The following is a 26,269-nucleotide window of genomic DNA, read 5'->3' as shown; positions in this document are numbered from 1 at the left end:
TTAGAGATAGAGTCTCACTTTGTTGCCCAGGCTGGAGGGCAGTGGTGTGATCATAGCTCAGTGCAGCCTTGAACTCCTGGGCTTAAGCCATCCTCCCACCTCAGCCTCCTGAGTAGCTAGGACTATAGGTGTATGCCACCACACTTGACTAATTAAAAATTTTTTTTTTGGTAGAGACTGGGTCTTGCCATGTTGACCAGGCTGGTGTCAAACCCTTGGCCACAAGCAATCCTCCCACCTTGGCCTCCCAAAGTGCTGGGATTACACGTATGAGCCACCATGCTCAGCCCCCAACTTCCTTTGTATATTGACTTCCCCAAAAGCTAACACTTGCATTTCTACACTCTATGCCAGATGTTGGAGGACTCTTCTGTGTATCACCTGACCAAGCTGATATAGTTTGGCTGTGTGTCCCCTCCCAAGTCTCATCTTGTAGCTCTTATAATTCCCACGTGTTATGGGAGGGACCCAGTGGGAGATGATTAATCATCGGGGCGGGTCTTTCCCATGCTGTTCTTGTGATGTGGGTCTCACGAGATCTGATGGTTTTAAAAATGGGTGTTTCTCTACACAAGCTCTCTTTTTGCCTGCTGCCATGCACATAAGATATGACTTGCTTCTCCTTGCCTTCTGCCATGATTGTGAGGCCTCCCCAGCCACATGAAACTGCAAGTCCAATAAACCTTTCTTTTGTAAATTGCCTAGTGTAGGGTATGTCTTTGTAAAAAAAAACGGACTAATACAAAGCCAGGAGGAAAAACCTAATGATACTGATGTTGGAGGTTTCCCAATAAATGAGCCATCCAGATCCTTCTCCAGTGAAGACGAAAGTTGTTAACTTCTACCTTGAAGCTCAGATTCTAGGTGGTGGGTATATTAATGTATAAACTGTACTACATTTATAGTTTCTCACTTTTTTTTTTTGAGAGGGAGTCTCACTCACAGACTGGAGTACAGTGGCGTGATCTTGGCTCACTGCAACCTCTGCCTCCCGAGTTCAATGAATTCTGCCTAAGCCTCTCGAGTAGCTGGGATTACAGGCATACACCACCACGCCCAGCTAATTTTTGTATTTTAGTAGAGATGGGGTTTCACCATGTTGGCCAGGCTGGTCTTGAACTCCTGACCCCAAGTGATCCACCCGCCTCGGCCTCCCAAAGTGCTGGGATTACAGGCGTGAACCACCGTGCCTGGCCTAGTTTCTCACTTTTAATGAGAGTAGACAACCAAGTTATCAGATATATGAGGAAACCCTCTAAAATGGAGGGAAGAAATCAACTTAGAAGAAACAGAGGCTCTGCAGGGAGAACATTTAAAACAAGTAGCATTAATTTCTTCAGAGCTGAAAGAAGGTATTTCATCTATAAAGTAAGAACCAGATGTTATTAAAAAATGAAAGCTCTTAGAAATTAAAAATATGAGGCCAGGCGCGGTGGCTCACGCCTGTAATCCCAGCAGTTGGGAGGCTGAGGCGGGTGGATCACAAGGTCAGGAGTTCAAGACCAGCCTGACCGACATGGTGAAACCCTATCTCTACTAAAAATACAAAAATTAGCTGGGCACGATGGCAAGTGCCTGTAATCCCAGCTACTTGGGAGACTGAGGCGGGAGAATTGCTTGAATCTGGGTGGCAGAGGTTGCAGTGAGCTGAGATTGTGCCACTCTACTCCAGCCTGGGTGACAGAGTAAGACTCTGTCTCAAAAAAACAAAACAAAAACAAAAACAAAGAAAAGAAATTAAAAATATGGAAGCAGTGTGAAGAAGAGGCAAGAAGGACTCTCGGACTGACCAAAGCCCACACGCCGTTATATCTCTGCATCTGGTGCTACGTCTTACCGGCATCGCCACCATGCCCAAGAGAAAGTCTGAAGAGGATGCTACGGGAGATAAAGCCAAGCTACAGAGAAGATCTGCAAGGTTGTCTGCTAAACCTGCTCCTTCAAAGCCAGAGCCCAAGCCTAAAAAGTCTTCTTTTCCCCTGCAAAGAAGGGAGAAAAGGTACCCAAAGGGAAAAGCTGACACTTACAAGGAGGGGAAGAATCCTGCAGGAAATGGAGATGCCAAAACAGACCAGGCACAGAAAGCTCAGGGTGCTGGAGACACCAAGTGAAATGTGTGCATTTTTGATAACTGTACTTTTGGTGACTATACAGTTTGAAATATTTTTCAACCAAGTTTTATGAAAATGCAGGCTTTGTTGTATTTTTTAATTTAAAGCTATGTTGTTGCCCCACAGAACACGTCGTTTTTTGAGGAAGGGACTTGTGTTACTAATAGAATGTCTCCGAAGTGGATTGATGTGGGGAAAACACCTTTCCCTTCTAGTTTTGAGAGACTTCCTCTTGGCTCCCAGGAGGAGAGATTCCCTGATGTTGACACACATAGCCACCTTGGCACAAACACCTTGTAGTGTGGAAAAACAAATTTGTTTTTATGTCCTCTTCTCCCTTCCACCTTCAGCATAGACTTAACTCCCTTAAGCCCAGACATCTCTTGGGATTGACTCCCGGTAATTGGTTGTCAGTGTATCAGGCAATCTGGACTTTCCGGTGACACCACTGAGATGGCATGCCTCGAAATAGCAGTGCTTCTGTTTTTAGATTGTAGATCTTTAGATAAATTCTGCCATTTTCATTTCACTTCCTAAAAGTCAGAGTCGGCTGGTGAAAAGTTGTTAAACAACATGTTAATGTGAAATGTCAACCCCCACTCTAAACTTGCCCTGTTCAGAACATCAAATGAGGACTTCATTGGGTTTATAGTGGCTTTCTGATTTTGGTAGTCCTTTGAAGGGGAGGGAGTTTAAAAGTTGTATACTGTTAACTGAAATACCTGCCTGCAATACCATTATTGTTTGTGAAAAATATAATTAATAAAGTTGGATACAGTTTGGCTTGAAAAAAATTAACAAATTAAAAATGTGAAGGCAGAAATGAAAAATGTCCCTAGAAGCAATGGAAGATGAAGATGGAAGAAACCTCCCAGAAATTAAAAAGACAGAGGTAGAAAAATAGGAGAGAAGAGATGAAAAAATTTGAGAACCAATTTGAATAATAGGGGATAGTGAGAGAGGTAAGAGAGAAAACAAAAATGTATGATAAATCATCAATGAAATTACTCAAGATAACATCTCAGAACTAAAGGATATGAATTGCCAGATTGAAAGAGCCTATCGAATATTTACCGTATGGAAAGAAGTAGACCTACTGAAGGCATAGCATTACGAAATTTCAGAAAAATAAAGACAAAGAGAAGATTCTAAAGCTTTCAAGAGAAAAGAAAAAGAGGTCAAATGCAAAGGATCAGAAGTCAAAATGGCCTCAAACTACTTTCCTGCAATGCTGGATGAGAGACCATGGAAGAATGTCTTCTGGAGATGGCAGCTGAATGGGAGGGGGACTTTTAATGGATTTCCTTTTGCACCTTTTATACCTTTGTATTTTGAATGTTTTGAATATATGATTCATTCATAATGCAAGTAAATATAATTTAGAAATACTGCTGCTAATGTAGCTGTGGCTACGTTTTTTAACACGTTTTTATAAACATTTCCTCATTTTATCTTCACAAAAACTTAACTAGGGACATTCTTATTCCTAGTGAGACTCAGAGAATCACAGAGGTTTAATCAGGTGGCAGGTGATAGAGCCAGACCTGGAAGCATTTCCTTCTGTTCTAGGTGCTGAAACAGAGCAGCAGTGGTAGTGTGTTGATAGGTGTTGGTTACTGTTGAGGTAATAGGGTAAGAGGTGAGTTGCACCTAAATCTGGCAAAGTAAATAGCTACAGTTCTAAGGGCTGGGTCAGTGGTTTCCAGCCTCAGCTTTGTGACACTTGTGTAAGATGTGCCACAACTAATTTGTTGTCAATAGTCAAATATCAAAATTTGTAATCTACTGTTTTTAAAAACTTGCCCTATATATTGCAGTCTTAAAAATTGATTTTTCTTTCTTCTTCTTCTCCTTTTTCTTTTCTTTTCTTTTTTTAAAAAAAATCTGAGAGGAGGTCTACCAACTCCTAGGCTCAAGTGATCCTCCCACCTCAGCCTTCAGAGTAGCTGGGATTACAGGTGTGCCCCACCACACTCAGCTGGTTTGTTTTCTTGAATAGGACAAAAATCAATAGAGTTGCAGCCGGTGCTAGAAGTGCACCTAAACTTGGATATGCCATCAGAAATATGTCACACTGTTTCATAGCAAAATCATCATTGTCTGAAGGGGAACAAGAGATTGAAAAATTGTAGAATAGATTGGTTTAGAGACTGTGAACTTTTCAAGAGTTTACTGGACTGGAAAGGTTTTCAAGAGTTTACTGTAATGGAAAGGTTAATTGTTTTATCCTAAGATCGTGCTGTAAATGATGTCAACTCCAATGCCTAGGTTTTGGAGCTCCTTCTTATTTAATTCATGGTTGTAAATGTACCTGTTATTCTATTCTTAATAGCACAAAATTCAGAACTTCAAGCAAAGACAAATGAAATTGAGGAAGCATTTCAGACTTCTCAGCAAAAATGGAAAGAAGAATGCAGAAGGTTTGAACATGATTTGGAGGAAAGAGACAATATGATCCAAAATTGCAATCGAGAATATGATTTACTTACGAAAGAAAAAAGCAGACTAGAGAAAACTCTACAGGTGAAATAGTTTTTATAAAGGAATTTTCCTATATGTAATATTCACCGAGATGTGTTGTACATTATTTGAAGTTATACTGGATTTCCTTCCTTCCTTTTTCCTTCCTCCTTCCTTCCTCCCTCCCATTTTTTCTTTTTTAGGGGCATTTTTGCTGATCGCTTTCTTAGTATATTAATAGGTATACTTTTTGGGGTGAAAAATGGTTTGTGGTCACTAATCAAACGTTAAAAGCCAACAAAGCACTTATATGGGCGTATTGTAAGAAGGTAAGAATCTACAGCGTTTTGTGTAGCGACATGAAAATTTGAAATTTTAGAAACATGGGCACTGGATTTTGGTCTGAATATACAATAAATATAGAAAAATATTTGTATGTTTATATGAGCTTCATTATCTATATATAGCATGTTCTGTATAGACATGATATGTAACATATTTAACTTTTACTAAAATTGTGAGCTATTTATTCCCTCATTTTTTTGTTCCCTTTTTACTCCCTAAAGTAAAAGTGGTATAAGGTTGAAGTTGCCAGTGACTTAAAAGGTAGATTTTGAGTTGTCTATATTTGCCATTTTTTTTGAAGTAACAGTTTAAATGAAAAAAAAAAAATTACATGACAAACCCAGGTATGGTGGTACATGCCTGTAGTTCCAGCTAGTAGGGAGGTTGGAGGTGGGAAGAGCACTTGAGGCCAGGAATTTGAGGCCACAGTGTACCATGATTGGGCCTATGAATAGCCACTGTACTCCAGCCTGAACAATATAGTGAGACCCTGTCTCCCCCCAAAAAACAAACAAAACAAAACAAAACAAAGAAAAAAAAAACTGTGATAAAAATGTTCTACCTTTACCATTGGTGTAAATGGCTTTTTTGAATTCTGGAAATGTGTCTTTACTAAAAGTTAATTATACAAAAGCATTTACAAACTGTAAAAGTTTTTGCACAGTCATTCCCAGATGTTGTCATTGTCAGCAAATTTACTTTTGATTTCTTCCACATCAGTGGTCATAGTTTGTCTCTTTTGTTTACTACTGTATTGCTAGACCCTGGAACACTGGCTGGCATGCAGAAGGGCTCCATTAGTGTGTGAATGGGGGAGGTTTTGGTGGTAGTTGATATTACAAGTCCTTGGATGGGCCTGTATAACCTTCCCCACATACCATGTTTTGGAGTTATGTGGAGAGGAGGGTGATGGTGGTAGCATTTCTTCAGCCAATCAGCTTGCACCTCAAGGTAGAAGATTTTGATCTGATCTCAGTTAGCTACTTAGGAGAACTGTGCTTTGATTTTAGGCTATTGGCTTTAAACTAATCTGCACAGAGACCCGTGGGACAGTTTGGAGTTGAATTTGAGTCACTATTTAGCCCTTGGGGGGAAAAACGCCTCAAGGCTCTTTTTGAAAGCTTTCTATAAGTCAGGAGGGTAATATTTGTTAGACAGATCCCTGCTCCCATTATATGGACATGAGAGACTTTCTTTCTCATGCTTGTAAACCATAGACTTTTTTTTCTGTTAATGGGAACTCGATTTTAAACCCTGTAGTTAGAAAATTGGGCTTCTCAGCAAATTGCATTTTGTGTTTTTAGGATATTGAACCAAATTAGATCTTGCAAATGTAGTACACCTTGGAAAACCCAAAAGGAAATGTTTTTTTTCAAGAATTGTTTATCTATAGAACTAGAAATTACAGCCTGTACTTAAATTTTTTGTTTTTTGCTTTTCACATTTTTAACATTCTAGAGTTTCCTTATCCTAATTTGTTGGACAAAATTCTTTTCTTCGCCCCTTTTTCCCTTTTGGAAATACATTGTTCTGTGTCAAATTTATATATAAATTATCAGGGATCATCCAGACATTTTGATCACAGGTAGCTATTTCCATATTAAATGGAATTTACTTTGTTTATATCTATCATATGATATCATGATATCATATATTGATATTTTGTTCAAACCTCTGAAGTTACATTTTTCAGAAAAATATATGCCTATATAAACAGGTATATACAGCCTGTTGCTTATATGTACTTATATATAGGTAATAGGTAAATATATGCCTATATAAACAAGGTATAACCTGTTGTTTAAATAACCATAGCTTCTTACTCAGATCTACATTCTGATGATCAAATTATAGTTTTATTAATGATTTTTTTTTTTTTTTTTGAGACGGAGTCTTGCTCTGTCGCTCAGGCTGGAGTGCAGTGGCCGGATCTCAGCTCACTGCAGCCTCCGCCTCCTGGGTTTACGCCATTCTCCTGCCTCAGCCTCCCGAGTAGCTGGGACTACAGGCGCCCGCCACCTCGCCCGGCTAGTTTTTTTTGTATTTTTTTAGTAGAGACGGGGTTTCACCATGTTAGCCAGGATGGTCTCGATCTCCTGACCTCGTGATCCGCCCGTCTCGGCCTCCCAAAATACTGGGATTACAGGTTTGAGCCACCGCGCCCGGCCTTATTAACGATTTTAACATGAATTGAGTTTTAACATCTATAGGTAAGGGGAGCCTCTTTGTACATTTAAACTGGGGATGAAGGAAGAAAGATAACTTTTATTGATCTAATAGTAAAGCAAAATTTTATTTATATAAAGGAAGCATTGGAAAAACATCAACAGGAGAAGAATGAGATGGAGTCTCATATCAGGGAGACAGCGTTGGAGGAGTTTAGATTACAAGAAGAACAATGGGAAGCAGAAAGAAGAGAATTACAATTTATAGTACAGGTATTTTAAAAATAATAATTCAGTTCCTTAAATATATATTTTTAATGCTGATGATATTCAAAATTACATTAGTGGGATAATTGACTTGCTCAAAGGGAAAATAATTTCTAGTTTTGATTCTGGAAGGCCATGTTTCATTTGCTGTTACATGACAATAGGGCAACTATTACCAACAGATATCACAGTGATTTCCATTGCATACATTATGTGATTTTTAAGAAGGATGTATATATATTTGGTATTTTATTTTTCCAGTTTAAAATGTGAGAATAATAGCTGTTTTGAATAGGATAAAGAAATAGAGTAATAGCGTTCTGGATGTTAAAGAATCCTTACAAATCATATAATGTAGTAATTTTTGAACTCTTTTTAAGAAGTACAAATTCTTAATTATCCTGTATTCCTCCATCCCTGAAACACGCAGAATCCCTGAGGCTTCTGTAGTCCAATTTGAAAATTACTGATTACATCTAATCCCCTTTATACATGAGCAGATGGAGATTTGGAAGTTACTGACTCAGGTTATAGGCTGAATGATTAATGTGGGAAAAGACTACAGCTCTCTGGATTCTCACTCCAGTGTACTTTGCATTTTTTCAGGAGATTATATGTATTTATTTTGAAGGAGAGGTAGGAGAAACTCAAACTAGTGTGTTATCGTGTGTTTTAAAGGAAATTTGTGAAGTTAATCCTCTTTAAGAAAAAAATCCATGAATCAACTAACTTAAAATTTCAAAGACATTTTCATCACTTCTTCTAATTATTTTGTGATAACACAGTGTGTTTTATGTAATTTTTCTACACAAAATGACAAATTGAAATAACCTTTATATAGATGTCAAAGATATGCATTTTTCACAAGAATGAAAAATACCCACATACAATACGTTTTGGAGTAACTGTGTGTCACAAACAACTTTGCAACACACAAGTTGACCAAAAATATGCAGAGAATAGAAGCCACTTAATTTTTTTAAGAGTAAAAGCTGGTAGTGAACAGTGGAAATACTGAATTTGTTGTATATGTTAGTATTGAAAATACCAATGAAACCACAGTTTTTCCAAACCTTTGGTCTTTGTGCAGTGCTTTTCTTCCCAGTCACCTCTTCTGTAGAATCTGGAAGGACAGTACAACCACGCTTTAGACCTCTTGTATTCTGTTTGTAGTTTGTGTATAGTTAATTAGTTCATTAGTTCATTTGCTCGTTCATTCATTCTTTAAGTACTTACTGAGTTACTGCTCTGGCTTCTGAGGCTATAAAACTGATTAAGACCTGGTTTCTGTCCTGGAAGATATTTCAATGCAGGGACATGTAAAAAGAGTAAATATTGTGTGATAAAATTTTAAATAAAATGCTGCAGTACCACAAAAGAGAAGTTGATTAGCTATCTAGGAGACTGAGGAAGACTTTGCAGAGCACATGATATTTAAGCTGTTGATAAGTGTCTTAAAGCTACTTGGAATAAACAAGCAAAATAAAGTAAATTAAAATAGCCCTTTTATTTCTAAACACTCAGCCAGAGGTCTGAATTTATAAAATGTAATTCAAAGGCCTGTGTATAAATATGTGGATGATGTGATTTTGGTCTAGTTTCTTGATCAGTCCTGTAAATCCTAAATGAAACATAGTGGTTATGCCAAAGTTTATATATGAAGTACTAAAAGAATTTAAAATTAGGCATTTGTCTTTCGTTATGATGTGTACAGAAAAATGCAGGAATATGCTCCCTGGTTACTACGAATAGTATCTTCCTTTGCAGCTTTTGTAAGGTAAATTTTATTGTATTTTGTAACTAGAATGTTTAGAACTCTGTTTCTCAATTTCTTGTCTTTTTTTGTTAATGAAAGAAAATAGCTTTTCCTTTTATAAATCAATGTTTTTTTTTTTTTTTGGGATGGGGTCTTCCTTTGTCACCCAGGCTGGAGTGCAGTGGCGCAGTCTCGACTCACTGCCAGCTCCACCTCCTGGGTTCATGCCGTTCTCCTGCCTCAGCCTCCCAAGTAGCTGGGACTACAAGCGCCTGCTACCACACCCGGCTAATTTTTTTGTATTTTTAGTAGAGACGGGGTTTCACTCTGTTAGCCAGGATGGTCTCGATCTCCTGACCTTGTGATCCGCCCACCTCGGCCTCCCAAAGTGCTGGGATTACAGGCGTGAGCCACCGCGCCCGGCCATAAATCAATCTTAAGAAACTAGTGTAACTTTGTGTTAAAAAAAACGTTTTTTAAAAACAACCTGAGGGATAGAGTGAACGTTTCTTCTCTTTTGGCTGTTGATGGGTTCAGCTTTACATACTATAATTAGGTGTTAGTATCTTATAGTGTTCTCTTTGTGTAGCTCTCTAAGAGAATTCAGTTTTTTAAATAAGTCCTTTTTTTTAAACCTTCTCAGTGAAACCTCATCTTTAATAGACAAAACTTGTTATAATATTTCTCTTATCTGGGCTTTAGAATTCAGACCCACTATAAAAAGAAAACCTCAATTTTATGCCATGTTCTTTTTCTTTCTTGGGGATTGGAGCACTAAATAGAGGTGTCCTTCTCTGGAATATTAACGTGAGTGAATTCTTATTGGTGTTATCTAAAAAGTTACGTCATTTTAAGATAGTGTTTCTCATTTCTTTTTTTTTTTTTTTTGAGACGGAGTCTCTCTCTCTGTTGTCCAGGCTGGAGTGCAGTGATGTGATCTCAGCTCACTGCACTCTCTGCCTCCTGGGTTCAAGCGATTCTCCTGCCTCAGTCTCCTGAGTAGCGGGGATTATAGGCATGTACCACCACGCCCAGCTAATTTTTGTATTTTTAGTAGAGAGGGGCTTTGCCATGTTGGCAAGGCTGGTTTCAAACTCCTGACCTCAGGTGATCCGCCCGCCTTGGCCTCCCAAAGTGCTGGGATTACAGGCGTTAGCTATCCTGCCCAGCCTTATTTAATTTTTAAATTATTTATTTATTTTTATTTTATTTATTTTTTGAGACGGGGTCTTGCTCTGTCGCCCAGACTGGAGTGCAGTGGCATGATCTGGGCTCACTGCAATCTCCACCTCCTGGGTTCACGCCATTCTCCTGCCTCAGCCTCCCGAGTAGCTGGGACTACAGGCGCCCGCCACCACGCCCGGCTAATTTTTTTTGTATTTTTATTAGAGACGGGGTTTCACTGTGTTAGCCAGGATGGTCTCGATCTCCTGACCTTGTGATCCACCTGCCTCGGCCTCCCAAAGTGCTGGGATTTATTTTAAGTTTAGGGGTACATGTGCAGGATGTGCAGGTTAGTTACATAGGTACACATGTGCCATGGTAGTTTGTTGCACCTGTCAACCCATCACTTATGTATTAAGCTCAGCATGCATAGCTTTTTTCCTAATCCTCTCCTTCCCCTCACTCTACCCCTGACAGACCCCAGTGTGTGTTGTTCCCCTCCCTGTGTCCATGTGTTCTCCTTGTTCAGTTCCCACTTACAAGTGAGAACATGGGGTGTTTGGTTTTCTGTGCCTGCCTTAGTTTGCTGAGGATAATGGCTTCCAGCTCTATCCGTCTCTGCAAAAGACATGATTTCATTCATTTATGGCTGCATAGTATTCTATGGTGTATATACAGCACATTTTCTTTATCCAGCCTATCATCGATGGGCGTTTGGGTTGATTCTATCTCTTTGCTATTGTGAATAGTGCTTCAGTAAACATACATGTGCATGTGTCTTTACAGTAGAATGATTTATATTCCTTTGGGTATATACCTAGTAACGTGATTGCTGGGTCAAATGGTATTTCTGGTTCTAGGTCTTTGAGGAATTGCCACACGGTCTTCCACAATGGTTGAATTAATTTACATTCCCACCAACACTGTAAAAGCATTCCTCTTTCACTGCAACCTCGCCAGCATCTGTTGTTTCTTGGCTTTTTAATAATTGCCATTCTGACTGGCCTGAGATGGTATCTTATTGTGATTTTTGACTTGCATTTCTCTGATGATCAGTGATGTTGAGCTTTTTTTCATGTTTGTTGGCTGCATGAATATCTTTTTTTTGAGAAGTGTCTGTTCATGTCCTTTACCCACTTTTTGATGGGGTGGTTTGTTTTTTTCTTGTACATTCATTTAATTTCCTTGTAGATTCTGGGTGTTAGACCTTTGTCAGACGGATAGATTGCAAAAATTTTCTCCCATTTTGTAGGTGGCCTGTTTGCTCTGATAATAGTTTATTTTGCTGTGCAGAAGCCCTTGAGTTTTTAATTAGATCCCATTTGTCAATTTTTGCGTCTGTTGCAATTGCTTATGGCGATTTCATCATGGAATCTTTGTCCTGCCACAAGCTTTTCTGTTGTGGGACAGGCAATGGTAAAGCTTTGTTTCTAAACTATCATGTTCCTCCTTTTTCATTTTTCCCTTTAATTTCACTGTATACTTTATCAGTGGGATTGAAAACATTTAGAAGATGAATATATATGTTTTCATATTTATTTCATATCCAAAATTCTATACCTCAACCGGGGAATACAGTTATCCTTTCCTTATTCATTGACTAAGTTTGGTGTATGTATCTAGTGATTGAAGTATGGGGGAGTTTGTGATGGTATGGGAAGTGTAGCTTGAAAATAATTCCATGAACTAAAGAAAGAGGAGAAAGAGCAGGGAGGCAGTGAAGAAAGTTATCAGATCAGTCTTAGTAGGCATGGTCTGAGAGGCCTTAAGACAATCTAGGGATTGGGGTGCAACATATCAAAAGCTGACCTAGTAAGTATGATTGTGATGTAGTGACAACTTGGAGGAAGTTACGTGAAACGAAAGTGTTTTTAGGAATATCCACATAACAGAATACTATGCAAATACACAGAAATAAGATATGAACATCAACAGATGGATGCAAAATATTAGGAATATAATTTTATTTTGTTTTATTACTTTCTATTTTTGAGACAAGGTCTCGCTCTGTTGCCCAGGTTGGAGTGCAGCGGGACTATCACAGCTCACTGCAGCCTTTCCCTACCTCAGCCTCCTGTGTATCTGAGACCACAAGCATGTGCCACGAAGCCTGGCTTATTTTAAAATTTTTGTAGAGATGGGGGTCTTCCTGTGTTGTCCAGGCTGGTCTTGAATTCCTGGGCTCAAGTGATCCTTCTGCCTCAGTCTCCCAAAGTATTGAGATTATAGGAGTGAGCCACCACACCTGGCTTATAATTTTATTTATGTAACACATTAACATATGTTAACATGTGTGACAGGGAAACACCTTAAGAAAGTTTACCTTAAATAATCAAGGGCAGCAAGGAGCATTTCTTTTCTTCTGGAAAACTATGTACTGCTATCCTATTAACAAATGGCATAGAAAAGGACTCTGCCACTGATAACTTCGTTATAAAAATGCCCCTAATTTGTCTGGGCGCAGTGGCTCATGCCTGTAATCCCAGCGCTTTGGGAGGCTCAGGCAGGCAGATCATGAGGTCAGGAGATTGAGACCATCCTGGCTAACACGGTGAAAACCCATCTCTACTGAAAAACCAAAAACCAAAAACCAAAAAATTAGCTGCTCGTGGTGGCACGCACCTGTAATCCCAGCTACTCAGAAGGCTGAGGCAGGAGAATTGCTTGAACCCAGGAGGTGGAGGTTGCAGTGAGCTGAGGTCACACCACTGCACTCCGGCCTGGGTGACAGAGTGAGACTCTTGTCAAAAAACAAATAAATAAATAAATCCCCTAATTTAGGGAAATTTAAAAGCAAGAAAGTAAGGGTCTTGCCCCTTTCACCTCTGATTTCACTCCTCATGTCAGCATATAGAAGCATTATGTTTTTACATAAATAAAATGATATACCTCAATAATACTTTGCATCCATCTTTTGATGTTCATACCTTATTCTTTTAGTATTTGCGTGGCATTCTGTCATGTGGATTTTCCTAACATACTGTAGCCTCTCCCTTACCTGTGGGGCATATGTTACATGATACCAGTGGATGCCTGAAACTGCAGATACGCTGTGTTTTTTTCTATACACACACATACCTATGATAAACTTTAATTTATAAATTAGGCACAGTAAGAGATTAACAATGTAATAATAGAACAATCATAACAAGATACTATAATGAAAGTAATGTGAATGTGTCTTTCTCCCACTCAAAATATCTTATTGTACTGTATTCACTTATTTTTGGACCTAGGTTGACTCAGGGAAACTGAAAGGGAAGATGAAACTGCAGATAAGAGGGAATATTGTATTTCAGCAGTCTCTTATTGATGTACATTTTACTTCTTTAAAAATGTTTAGCTCCAATTAATGATTCACTAAGATTCTTGTCCATATCTTTGAGCAGTCATACAAATGATTCTTCTGTGTAAATGCCTAGAAATATAATTGTTGCATCTACAAGCTTATGGATTCACAATTATGATACATATTATACAAAGCACCAGTTTATACTCTACAGCAACAAACACTTTTTATTTGTATAACTTTGCTGGCCTTGGGGACATAGAAAAGAGGAACTTGTTCTGGGTCTTTCAGGAGATAATCTTGTAATAGATTAAGGTTGTGGTTAGCTATATTGATGTATTTTATAAGCTACAAAAGAGGAGTATATTTAGCTCTGATATTTTTCTAACTAGTGTAATTCTTCAGAATTGGAACGGAACCGTATTTTGGATTCTGAGAAATGTTGTTTATATAAGTATATATAAAGAATTATACTTTTTGGGCTGTGTTTCTGGAAGATATGGAAAGAAAGCAAGTTTATTTTCTAACAGCCAAATGTAGTTTCCTTTGATGTTAAATGTCAGTTTAAAAGCAAGCCTCATTTTAAAATATTTTAAGTTCAACAACCCCCTCTAGTGGAAAAAAGAAGAAACTTCCTCAATTTCCAATGTCCTTAATATGATTTTATTTCACACACATAAATAAGGATGCAGGTAGCTTTTGGTTTGATTAGAAAATATGTTCTGTAACAGAAATTTTAAAGTTACATTTATTTGGGATGGAGGCAAGTTTTTCTGTAAATTGCATGAGGTATTTTTGTAGATGTTTTGGGGATTTTCTTGTGTGTTACAGTGCATCTCAGAATTTATATTGATAAAACCATAAACTTAAAGCAAATATTTGAACATACAACCCCCCCCAGGGATTTATATATAATCAATGCCCAGTATAACCAGCAATACCATTAATGTAACAAATACTCACCACCTAGATCATGTTAGTGTTTGTTACGTCTATTTGAACTGGAAACAAACAGTAAATTGTTGTATCATTGAAGACAATTCTGAATCACTTCCCCATCCTGCCACCACTTCAGCCCCAAAAGAATAACTACTATTCTGAAGTTGGTGTTTAATTTTCTGTCTGTATACAGTGACAGTACATTGTATTATTTTTTGTTTTAGGATGTACATTAGAATATCATACAGGATGCTTCTTTGTCCAACTTATATTTTTCACTTTTTTTTTTTTTCCCCAGACAAGGTCTCACTCTGTCACTCAGGCTGGAGCGCAGTGGTGCGATCTCGGCTCACTGCAACCTCTGCCTCCTGGGCTCAAGCAATCCTCCCACCTCAGCCTCCTGAGTAGCTGAGACCACAGGCACATGCCACTACACCTGGCCGATTTTTGCATTTTTAGTAGAGATGGGGTTTTGCCATGTTGGCCAATCTGTTCTCAAACTCCTGAGCTCAAGTGATCCGCCAGCCTTGGCCTATCAAAGTGGTGGGATAACAAGTGTGAGCCACCATGCCTGGGCTATTTTTGAGATTTGTTAAAATTAATAAAATAGCTTCTGTTCATTCAATTTGACTGCTGTATAGTATTTTATCTTGTGCATGTGCCATAATTTAGTCATTACCTGACTGCCTTGTCCATTTTCTGTTGCTTATAACAGAATACATGAAGCTGGTTAATTTATAAAGAAAAGGAATTTATTCTTGCAGTTGTGGAGACTGAGACATCTAATATCAAGGGACTGCATCTGACGAAGGCCTTTTTGCTGGTGGGAACTCTGCAGAGGTCAAAGGCTGCACGGGCATCACATGGTGGTGGGCTGAGCATGCCAGCTCAGGTCTCTTCTTGTAAAGCCACCAGTTCCACTCCCATGATAACCCATTAATCCATTAATCCATGAATGGATTAACCCATTCACAAGGGCAGAGCTGTCATGACCCAGTCCTCTCTTAAAGGCCCCACCTCTCAGTACTGTCACATTGGGGATTACATTTCAACGTGAGATTTGGAAGGGACAAACATTCAAATCATAACACTGACATTGAGATTTAAGTTCTTTCCAAGTTTAAATTATTACAGACAGTGATTCCATGAACATCAAACCTTTTTATGTGGGTATGTGTTTAGTGTGTATAAAACATGTGCCAAATTGTTCTCTTAAGTGGGTATAACAATTTCAAAGAAGAGTTTCTTCTCCTTCACAGCCTCTTGGTATTTTTCAGACTTAATTTCTTTTGAAATAGGGTATGTGTGAAATTGTATCTCATTCTTGCTTAAATTTCCACTTCCTTGACATTGACCATGTTGTGTTTATTGGCCATTCATATTTCTTTTTTTGTAAGTGCCAGTTTATATTTTTTGCCTTTTTTCTTTTGGATTTTTGGGTATATTTTTACTGTTTAATAGGAGCTTTTGGCTGGGGATGGTGGCTCCTGCCTGTAATCCCAGCACTTTAGGAGGCCGAGGTGGGAGAATTGCTTGAGCCCAGGAGTTCGAGACCAACCTGGGCAACAGAGACACTATCTCAATGAAAAAAAAAATGTATATATTAACCAGGCATAGTGGCATACACCTGTGATCCCAGCTACTAGGGAGGCTGAGGTGAGAGGATTGCTTGAGCCTGGGAGATCAAGGCTGTACTGTCCTGTGATCACAGCCTGGGCTACAGAGTGAGACCCTGTCTCAAAAAAAAAAAAAAAAAAAAAAGGTGTTTTTTTTTTTTTTGAATGTATTTGGTAACTAACCCTTGGTTATGTATATTCCTTTTGCAAACATCTTTTTCTTCTTTGTAGAGACAGAGAGGCACTTTACATTGTATATGATGAACAGTTAATTTTTTTTTTTTTTTTTGGACATGGAGTCTCACTCTTTCACCTAGGCTGGAGTGCAGTGGTGTGATCTTGGCTCACTGCAACCTCCGTCTCCCAGGTTCAAGCGATTCTCCTGTGTCAGTCTCCTGAGGAGCTGGGATTACAGGCGCCCATCACCATGCCCAGCTAATTTTTTTTGTGTGTTTTTAGTAGAGACAGGGTTTTACCATGTTGGCCAGGCTGGTCTTGAACTCCTGACCTCAGGTGATCCACCCGCCTTGGCCTTCCAAAGTGCTGGGATTACAGGCGTGAGCCACCGCACCTGGCCTAGTTTTAAATTTTTTTTTTTTTTTTTTTTGAGACGGAGTCTTTGCTCTGTCACCCAGGCTGGGGTGCAGTGGCGCGAACTCGGCTCACTACAAGCTCCGCCTCCTGGGTTTTACGCCATTCTCCAACCTCAGCCTCCTGAGTAGCTGAGACTACAGGCGCCCGCCACCTCGCCCGGCTAGTTTTTTTTGTACTTTTAGTAGAGACGGGGTTTCACCGTGTTAGCCAGGATGGTCTCGATCTCCTGATCTTGTGATCCGCCTGTCTCGGCCTCCCAAAGTGCTGGGATTACAGGCGTGAGCCACCGCGCCCGGCCCTTAAATTTTAATGTAGTTGAGTTTATCAGTATATTTCTTTATAGTAGTGATTGTTTTGTCTTACATAACCCAAAGTCATAAAGAGAATGTGTATGTAGCATGAGATGGGATCTAATTTTGTTTTTCCAAATAGATAGCCAAGTGTCCCTGTACTAGCTATTCAATTGTCTGTTCTTTTACCACATATTGATTTATAATGTCATTTCCATTATACATCAAGTTTTTTCATATCTAAGACTTTGTTCCTGGGTACTCGGTTCTGTTTCACTTGCATGTTTGTTTCTGCAGCAGTACTAAATTGTTTTATTCACTATACCTTTAGAAAAAGTCTTATCTGGTAGAGAAAGTTCCTCTGTCTTTATTCTTATTACTTTTAGGGGTGGGGAAGGGTTATTCTTGGCCTTTTACTTCTCTATGTGAGTTTGAGAAATGGCTTATTATATTCCATCAAGAGACCTTGCTGTAATTTTGATTAAAATTAGATTGCATTTATATATCAATTTGACATAAAGTTGACATCCTTATAATGCTTATCTCTTTTATTGTCCATCTTTTAATATTTTTACTCTTATTTTCTGAGAGATTTTCTCAATTTTGTATTGCAGCCTTTCTGTTACATTTTATTTCATCTTTTGGGTTTTTAATTTCTAAGAGGTCATCGTTGTTATTTGATGATACCTTTCTTAGTATATTCTCCTTGTTTCATGTTTGTAATGTCTTAATTTAACTCTTTGAGTGTATAAGTCATACTTATTTTGAAGGTGCTTTTCCCCCCACCCCTCCCTTGATGGTCTTGTCTTCTTTTCGAGACTGGGTCTTGCTCTGCTGCAAAGGCTGGAAATGCATGGCTCACTCATGGCTCACTGCAGCTTAAACCTCCTGTTCTCAAGCCATCTTCCCACCTCAGCCTCTCGAGTAACTGGGACTACAGATGTGCACCACCACACCTGGCTACTTTTTTCTGTTCCTTGTAGAGACAGAGTCTCACTGTGTTGCCCAGTCTGGTCTTGAACTCCTGGACTCAAGTGGTTGTCCCACCTTGGCCTCCCAAAGTGCTGGGATTACAGGTGTGAGCCACTGTGCCTGGCCTGGTCTTTATTTTCTCTGAGTGTCTGGCCTCATTTTGTAGTAGCCTCTGAGTTTCACATGAGAAGTGATATAGTTTGGATGTGTGTCTCTGCCCAAATCTCATATTGAAATGTAATCACCAGTGTTGGAAATAGGGCCTGGTGGGAGGTGATCTTGGGGGCACATTTCTCATGAATGGCTTAGCACCATTCCTCTTGGTACTATCCTCGTGATAATGAATGAGCTCTCACAAGATCTGGTCATTTAAAGGTGTGTAGTGCCTCCTTTGTCTTGCTCCTGATCTGGCCATGTGACGTGCCTGCTCCCCCTTCACCTTCTACCATGATTATAAGTTTCCTGAGGCCTCCCCAGAAGCCAAGTGATGCCAGCATCATGCTTCCTGTACAGTCTGCAGAACTGTGAGCCAATTAAACCCTTTTCTTTATAAATTACCCGGGCTCAGGTATTTATAGCCATGCGGGAACAGCCTAATACAAGAACCTTTCCTCAAATGTCCAGTGATTCTAGACTGTGTGTTTATATTTAAGAATGAGGCACTAAAAAGCTGAGAAGAAGCTCTTTGGATATGGAACCCTTGCATTGAATTGGGGAACCTTACGATGTCTTTTTTCTTAGCCTGGTTGTTTTCCTAGAAAGAAATCTTTAGTCTCCTCCTTATATTGCTGTGAGTGTAGGAGTCAGTGTTCAGGGCACTGTGAGGTCTAACTGCCCACTCTGCAGATTTTGCTTAATCTCATTTTTAATAAGGTGTCTTACCCCAACCTCTAGTTGTGTTTGCTTTTCATATGCTCAGAACCTCTTTTGATCAATCTCTCTAGTTTGTAAACTCCTTCCCTTTTTCCAGGATATGGAGGGGAATTTTTCAGGGAGGGAGCTGGCAGAGGCAACCCAAGAGTATAAAGTACTGGTTATAGAGGCTCCCAGCAATGCTCCTGTATTCATTTTTACTATATAGCTTGGCTTTAGAGTTAGCTGTTTTGCTAGGGTCTGAATGTTTGTGTCCCTCCTAAATCTGTATGTTGAAACCTAATCACTGTTGTAATGGTATTAGGAGGTGGGGTCTTCGGGAGATTATTAGGTCATGATGGTGGAAACCTTAAGTAGAATTGGTGCCTTTATAAGGGACTGAAGAACCAGAGTTCTTCCCTTCCACTGTGTTAGGACACAGCTAGAAAGCATCCTCTATAAACTAGAAAGTAGGCTCTTGCCAGACATTGAATCTGCCAACACCTTGATCTTGCATTTTCCATCTTCCAGAACTGTGAGAAATGCATTTCTGTTTTTTATAAGCTACCTAGTTTATGGTATCTTGTTATGGCAGGCTGGATGGACTAAGACATTGTGCCTCCAATTTCTGAGCTTTTGTGGCTGTAAATCAGCTTGCTACTAGGCTTCTCCCTTTTTACACATTTAGAAAAGGTGAAAAAGCTGAAACCTAAGTCATTATCACTTGTCCGTTTGCTTTCTGTCTTCCAAATTTGCTTCTGACATCTTTTGTTGTCTGTCATTTTCTCCACCATTCATTGTTTCTGCCATTTGTTTTTATTTTTTACTTTCATTTAAGTGGCATTTTAGGAGAGATGCTTAGCTATGTTTAATCAGATCTGTTTAACTAGTGGTCTCCTCTTGGTGTTCTTTTTAACTTATGATCTTCTCATAGAACTGCAGTCTCACTTTTCATCTCATATTTGAATTCTGGTTTTACCAAATGTTTTTAGTATTAGAAGTATTTTAACTGTTGTGTTGAATGTGCCCCTGTTCTTGAGCTTTGATGATTTTCTTGGTTGGGCACGTTGTCTTTTGTGTGTTTTGTTCATTTCTGCCTTTGTTATTTTTTCTCTTTCTTACTTTTGAATAGTTTGCATATTTGCATAGTTTCCATGCCATTCTTTGCAATTTCCTGATACTTTGGTGGCTTTATTTTGATCTTCTATTTATAAAAAGAGTTGGAGTTCTTACCTTTCTTACTAGTTTGTTTTTCCCTCTGAACATCTGTTTGAGGACTGAACTTCTGTATTTAACACTTTTCTGCAGGTTTATATAATGGTGACAGGATGGTAGATGCTTAGCTGATGTGGTGGGCGGCCCTAGGCCCTGTTGCCTATTTGAGATTTATTAAATGCCGTAGACTATTTTGTTGGGGGTTCTAAATACAAATTTTTGTGTTGACATAGATTTTCTGTTCTCTTGGGTATATACGCAGTATTAGAATTTCTGGGTCAAATAGTAATCTTATGGTTAGCTTTTTGAGGAACTGATGGACTGTTTTCTAATGCTGCTGAATGACAGTATGAGTAATGTTTGAGAATTCCAGTTTCTCTACATCTTTGCTATCACCTGTTATCATCAGTCTTTTTGATGATAACCGTCTTAGTGGCATGAAATAGAAGTCCTTATTTAACATCATTCATAGGTTCTTTGGAATTGTGACTTTAAGTGAATGACGTAGAATGAAACCAGTTTTATCATAGGTTAATTGATATAAATGAGTTAAGTTCTTGGAGCATATTTCTGGTAAAAAAAAGTCACTAAACTTCCAAATAAAGACCCAAAACACTCATATTAAACATTGAAATAAGTGTTATGTATATATACATTTAAGAAAGCCTAATCAAAACAAGTGGTTTTGATTTGCATTTTTCTAATGACTAATGATGTTGAACACCTTTTTATGTTGTTGACTGTGACTTTTCTGGTCAAAATCTATGAAGTGTGTATTCTTTGTCAGGTGTGGCCAATGAGATCTCTACCTGTTTGTAGATGGTCAGCTAATGAACGGACAGAAGATTTTCTTAAATGCTGTGAACAAATAAGTCTTCTAGCCTTTGCTGAGTGGTTTTTTTCTGTATGTTTGAGTATGCATTCACTGCTTTTGTGGGCTGATTAAAACTCTGGCTTAGCCTTCACTTCCTACTTGCACAGAGGCTCAAGGTCAGCCAGAGATGAGAGAGTGGGGCCTTCTCAGGGACTAGGCATAGTATAGCCTTGCACTTGAATGGTTTTCTGAATGCCAGGAATATGTCAGAGCTTTTCAAAGGCTATATATATGCCCGTTTCTCTGTGGCTGGGGCTTTTGGGGAGCTCCAACCCTGTTCTTCTCTCCTTCCCCACAGTGCTGGCTAGGCTGCTGGATTCCATAAGCTACTACTATTCTGAGGCAATTGATTTTTGAGGCTTTCAGGAGCTGGTGGGGAGGGGATGAGTATAGTACAAGTTAAAATGCCACAAATCTCACTGCTCTTACTGAGATTCAGCGGTTTCCTTGAGTAAATGCTTTTTGGATTACTGCAAGTTTTTGGTTAATTTAAAGAGTTAATGAGAAATTAGATTCAGATAATTTTTGCCAGTGTTCTTGTTGCTTTTATGAAGGAAAGGATTTTTGGTGGTACTTTATCTGCTGTTCTGGAACTGCTTATGTTCTTTGAGGATATTTTGAAGTTTTCTTGTTTTTAAATATCTGTTTATCTTAGGTTGCCCCTCCCTCTTTGCCATTATTTGATTTAGATTTTATCTTCATGTTGGAGAATTTTTTAAAATATCATGTTTCCTCATTTTTTTTTTTTTTTTTTTTTGAGACGGAGTCTGGCTCTGTTGCCCAGGCTGGAGTGCAGTGGCTGGATCTCAGCTCACTGCAAGCCCCGCCTCCCGGGTTCACGCCATTCTCCTGCCTCAGCCTCCCGAGTAGCTGGGACTACAGGCGCCCGCCACCTCGCCCGGCTAATTTTTTTTGTATTTTAGTAGAGACGGGGTTTCACCGTGTTAGCCAGGATGGTCTCGATCTCCTGACCTCGTGATCCGCCCGTCTCGGCCTCCCAAAGTGCTGGGATTACAGGCTTGAGCCACCGCGCCCGGCCGTGTTTCCTCATTTTAAGAGTGAAGGACTAAAAAGTTTCCTAGAAACTTTGAGTGTCTGGGTGAGGCTTTTCAACCATTATCTTTACCATAGGATTGTTTGGCTAGATACAATCCTTCCCCCTTCTCCATCTAACTTAAGAAGAAGTAGAAAATAGGAAAGCTGAATAGTAGGTAATCATTACATAGATTGAGTTGGTGTCAAAATTGCTGGCCCATATTGTTTTACCAATGAATAAAAGAAACATTCAAGAAGCTAATAATTCCAGTTTTATGTAAACTCCTCTAGAGAATGGAAACATCTTGATAACATAATATTAATACCAAACTGACAAGGATACAAGAAAAGATAATTATAGCTAATCTCAGTTATTTATATATATGCAAAAATACTATACAAAATATTAGCTAACCAGACGTAGCAAGATTTTAAGAAGATAAAATATAAAAGACTATACAATTGATGTCAGGTGGGTTTAACATTAGAAAATCAATCAAGGTAATTCTAACTCAATGTAATCAGTTAATTAATGTAATATAACTTTTCTTCATATGGAATTTCTAAGTATCTCTACTCTTGAGTAGAATTCCTAAACATCTGTACTGTTTTAGGAAAACGTCTTTTTCTATGAAAACATGTTTGTGTGTTTGTATGTGTCTATATCTATGTGTGTATTTGTATTCGTATCCAAGAATAGAATAGAAATTATCATATAATATTAAGTGACTACCTGACCGCTGCATTGAAAATGTGATTGTTAGGTCAGAATTTTATCTAAATGTTGAAATACTCTTAAATAAAAGCTATTTGGTTAGTAATATTAAATATAGGTCAACTGTCACAGTGGTAATATATCACCAAAATAAACTTAATAAGCCCTAACTGATTGGCCTTTGATTTTCCAGGTTCTTTTTTTTCTTCAAAGGATTAAATTCAAACTACATGGAATAGTGGGCTCACTCTTTGTTTATTGTAAAGGAATTTAAATTATTATGTGTTGTCTTTCTGCATGATTTGTCAGTAAAATGGGAATCACATGTGATTTTTTTTTTCTGAGACAGGGTCTCACTCTGTCCCCAGACTGGAGTACATTGGCATGATCTCAGCTCGCTGCGGTCTCTGCCTCCTAGGCGCAAGTGATCCTCCCACCTCAGCCCTCCAAGTAGCTGGGACCACAGGCATGTGCCACAACGCTGGCTAATTTTTGTTTATTTATTATTTCGAGATGGAGTCTTACTCTGTCACCTAAGCTGGAGTGCAGTTGTACAATCTCGGCTCACTGTAACCTCTGCCTCCTGGGTTCAAGCGATTCTCCTGCCTCAGCCTCCCGAGCAGCTGGGATTACAGGTGTGTGCCACCACACCGGCTCATGTTTTATACTTTTAGTAGAGACAAGTTTTCACCATGTTGGCCAGGTTGATCTCGAACTCCTGACCACAAGTGGTCTGCCCGCCTTGGCCTCCCAAATGCTGGGATTACAGGTGTGAGCCACCATGCCTGGCCATTTTTGTTTATTTTTTAGGGATGATGTTTTGCCATGTTGCCCAGTCTGGTCTTGAACTCTTGAGTTCAAGGGATCTACCCACCTTGGCCTCCCAAAGTGCTGGGATTACAGAAGTGAGCCACTGTGCCTGGCCTATGATTTTTTTTTATAGATAAATCTCATGAGACTTCCTAAACAGTTTATTTTACTTTATTTCACAAATACTATATAAAATATTTTCAATCAACTAGGATATAAGCATCTTTTGGTTATAGACTGTATTTTGTTATTATTTAAAATTATTTGGTTTATGATTAACCGTGTAAATTGCTATTTATTTACTTTAAAGTAGACAAGTATCTACGTGAATGACTGAAAGTTGGAGGTTATGTATTTGTAATTTAAGAAGGCATATAATTTAACAGTGACTGAATTAATACTGGTGCTATTGAGTGATTGAAGGAGGAGGACCTATCATATATAATAATAGTTTTTTTATACTTGTGTAGTGTAGTGCATAATGTTCTTAAAAGTGCTTTTATATATAAAAGTACTCTTAGGAAAAAATATTACATAAGGTTGTTCATAATACTATTTGTATTTGGCCATTCTTACGTTGCTATGAAGAAATACTTGAGACTAGGTAATTTATAAGAAAAGAGATTTAATTAACTGGCTCATCATCCTGCATGCTTTACAGGAAGCATGGTGCTAACATCTGCTCGGCTTCTGGGGAGGCCTCAGGAAGGTTACAGTCATGGTGGAAGGCAAAGGGGGAGCAGGCGTGTCACATGGAATTTATGTTCCTCTCTATACTGGTTATTCTAGTTAGCAGTTCCTGTAATAACCTTTTATCAGAAGTTCTTAGCTTTTTTGCTTTGTTAGAACATGCTCCTTTAGTTCAGAGGAGTTTGTTATTACCCACCTTCTGAAACCTACTTCTGTCACTTCCCCAGTCCCATTCTCTGTCCAGTTTTGCGCCCTTGCTGAAGAGGTGTTGTGATCATTTGGAGGAGAAAAGTCATTCTGGCTTTTGGAATTGTCCGCATTTTTGTGCTGACTTTTCCTCATCTTTGTGAATTTACCTACCTTTGATCTTTGAGGCTGATGATCTTTGGATGGGGTTTTTTAGGGGATGGTTCTTTATGTTGATGTTGATGTTGTTGCTTTCTGTTAGTTTTTCTTCTAACAGGTCCGTCTTCTGCAGGTCTGCTGCAGTTTGCTGGACTTCTGCAGGTCTGCTGCAGTTTGCAGATCCTGTTTGCCTGGGTATTACCAGTGGAGGCTGGAGAACAGCAAAGATTGCTGCCTGCTGCTTCCTCTGGAAACTTTGTCCCAGACGGGCACCGCCTGATGCCAGCCAGAGCTCTCCTGTGTGAGGTGTCTGTCAACCGCTATTGGGAGGTCTCTCCCAGTCAGGAGGCCTGGGGATCAGGGACCCACTTGAGGAGACAGTCTGTCCTTTAGCAGAGCTGGTGCACTGTGCTGGGAGAATTCCCCCTTGTCAAGATCAGCCGCTGTCTTCAGAGCTGACAGGCGGGAAAGATTTAAGTCCACTGAAGCTGCGACTGCATCCCTTCCCCCAGGTGCTCTGTCCCACCAGGATGAGAGTTTTCTCTGTAAGCTCCTGACTGAACTGCTGCATATCTTGCAGAGATGTCCTGCCCAGTGAGGAGGAATCCAGAGAAGCAGTCTGGCCACAGCCACTTTGCTGTGCTGTGGTGACTCTGCCCAGTCCGAACCTCCCAGTCTCCTTAGCACTGTTGCGGGAAAACTACCTACTAAAGCCTCAGTAATGGCGGTTGCTCCTTCCCCCACCAAGCTCTGTCATCCCAGGTCAACTCCAGACTGCTGTGCTGGCAGCAAGACTTTCAAGCCAGTGGTTCTTAGCTTGCTGGGCTCCATGGGAGTGGGACCTGCTGAGCTAGATTTCTTGGGTCCCTGGGTTCATCCCCCTTTCCAGAGGAGTGGACGGTTCTCCTTTCTTGCTGGAGTTCCAGGTGCCACTGGAGTACGAAAAAACTCCTGCAGCTCGGTGTCTGCCCAAACAGCCACCCAGTTTTGTGCTTGAAACCCAGGGCCCTGGTGATGTAGGCTCACGAGGGAATCTCCTGATCTGCAGATTGCAAAAATCCATGGGAAAAGCATAGTACTCAGGGCGGGTAGCACAGTTCCTCACCACTTCCCCTAGCTGGCTGGGGGAGGGAGTTCCCTGGATCCTTGCACTTCCAGGGTGAAGTGACGCCCAGTGCTGCTTCTGCTTGTTCTGCGTGGGTTGCACCCAGTGCCTAACCAGTCCCAGTGAGATGAACTGGGTACCTCGGTTGGAAATGCAGAAATCACCCACCTTCTGTGTTGGTCTTGCTAGGCACTGCAGACTGCAGCTGTTTCTATTTGGCCATCTTGGCCCCTCCCCTGACCAGTGGTCTTTATGTTACTGCTATTGTAATTGTTTTGGGGCACCATGAACCATGCCTGCATAAGGTGATGAACTTAATTTATAAATGTATGTGTTCTCCCTACTCCTCTCCAACCGTTCTTCCAACTCTCTCCCTCTCCTCTGGCCTCCCTATTCCTTGAGACACAGCAAAATTGAAATTAGACCAGTTAACTCTACAATGTCCTCTAAGTGTTCAGGTGAAAGGAAGGCTCATACCTGTCTCACTTTAAATCAAAAGCTAGAAATGATTAAGCTTAGTGAGGACGGAATGTTCAAAACCAGGACAGGCCAAATGCTTTGTCTTTTGTGCCGAACAGCCAAGTTGTGAATGCAAAGGAAAAGTTTTTGAAGGAAATTAAAAGTGCTACTTTAGTGAACACGTAAGTGATAAGAGAGTCA

At 39.6% G+C, this 26,269-nt stretch overlaps 1 protein-coding gene across 6 annotated transcripts in view; it reads left to right on the top strand.

The window, feature by feature from the left end:
• CCDC171 (coiled-coil domain containing 171) overlaps positions 1 to 26,269 on the top strand; it is a 383,549-nt gene that overhangs the window by 26,784 nt on the left and 330,496 nt on the right. For 4 of the 6 annotated variants that reach the window (XM_005581679.5, XM_015437129.4, XM_005581680.5 and 1 more), the window contains exons 5-6: positions 4,444 to 4,634; positions 7,223 to 7,354. In XM_005581679.5, the coding sequence (XP_005581736.3) occupies positions 4,444 to 4,634; positions 7,223 to 7,354 (323 nt within the window). The remainder of the gene's footprint in view (positions 1 to 4,443; positions 4,635 to 7,222; positions 7,355 to 26,269) is intronic. The other 2 variants (XM_074017436.1, XM_045373284.3) reach the window with 1 other exon arrangement.

Source organism: Macaca fascicularis, chromosome 15 (genome assembly GCF_037993035.2).
Source record: "Macaca fascicularis isolate 582-1 chromosome 15, T2T-MFA8v1.1".
Classification (NCBI taxonomy): domain Eukaryota; kingdom Metazoa; phylum Chordata; class Mammalia; order Primates; family Cercopithecidae; genus Macaca; species Macaca fascicularis.
Note: the sequence above shows the minus strand (reverse complement) of the source record. Positions and strands in the feature narration are given on the sequence as shown.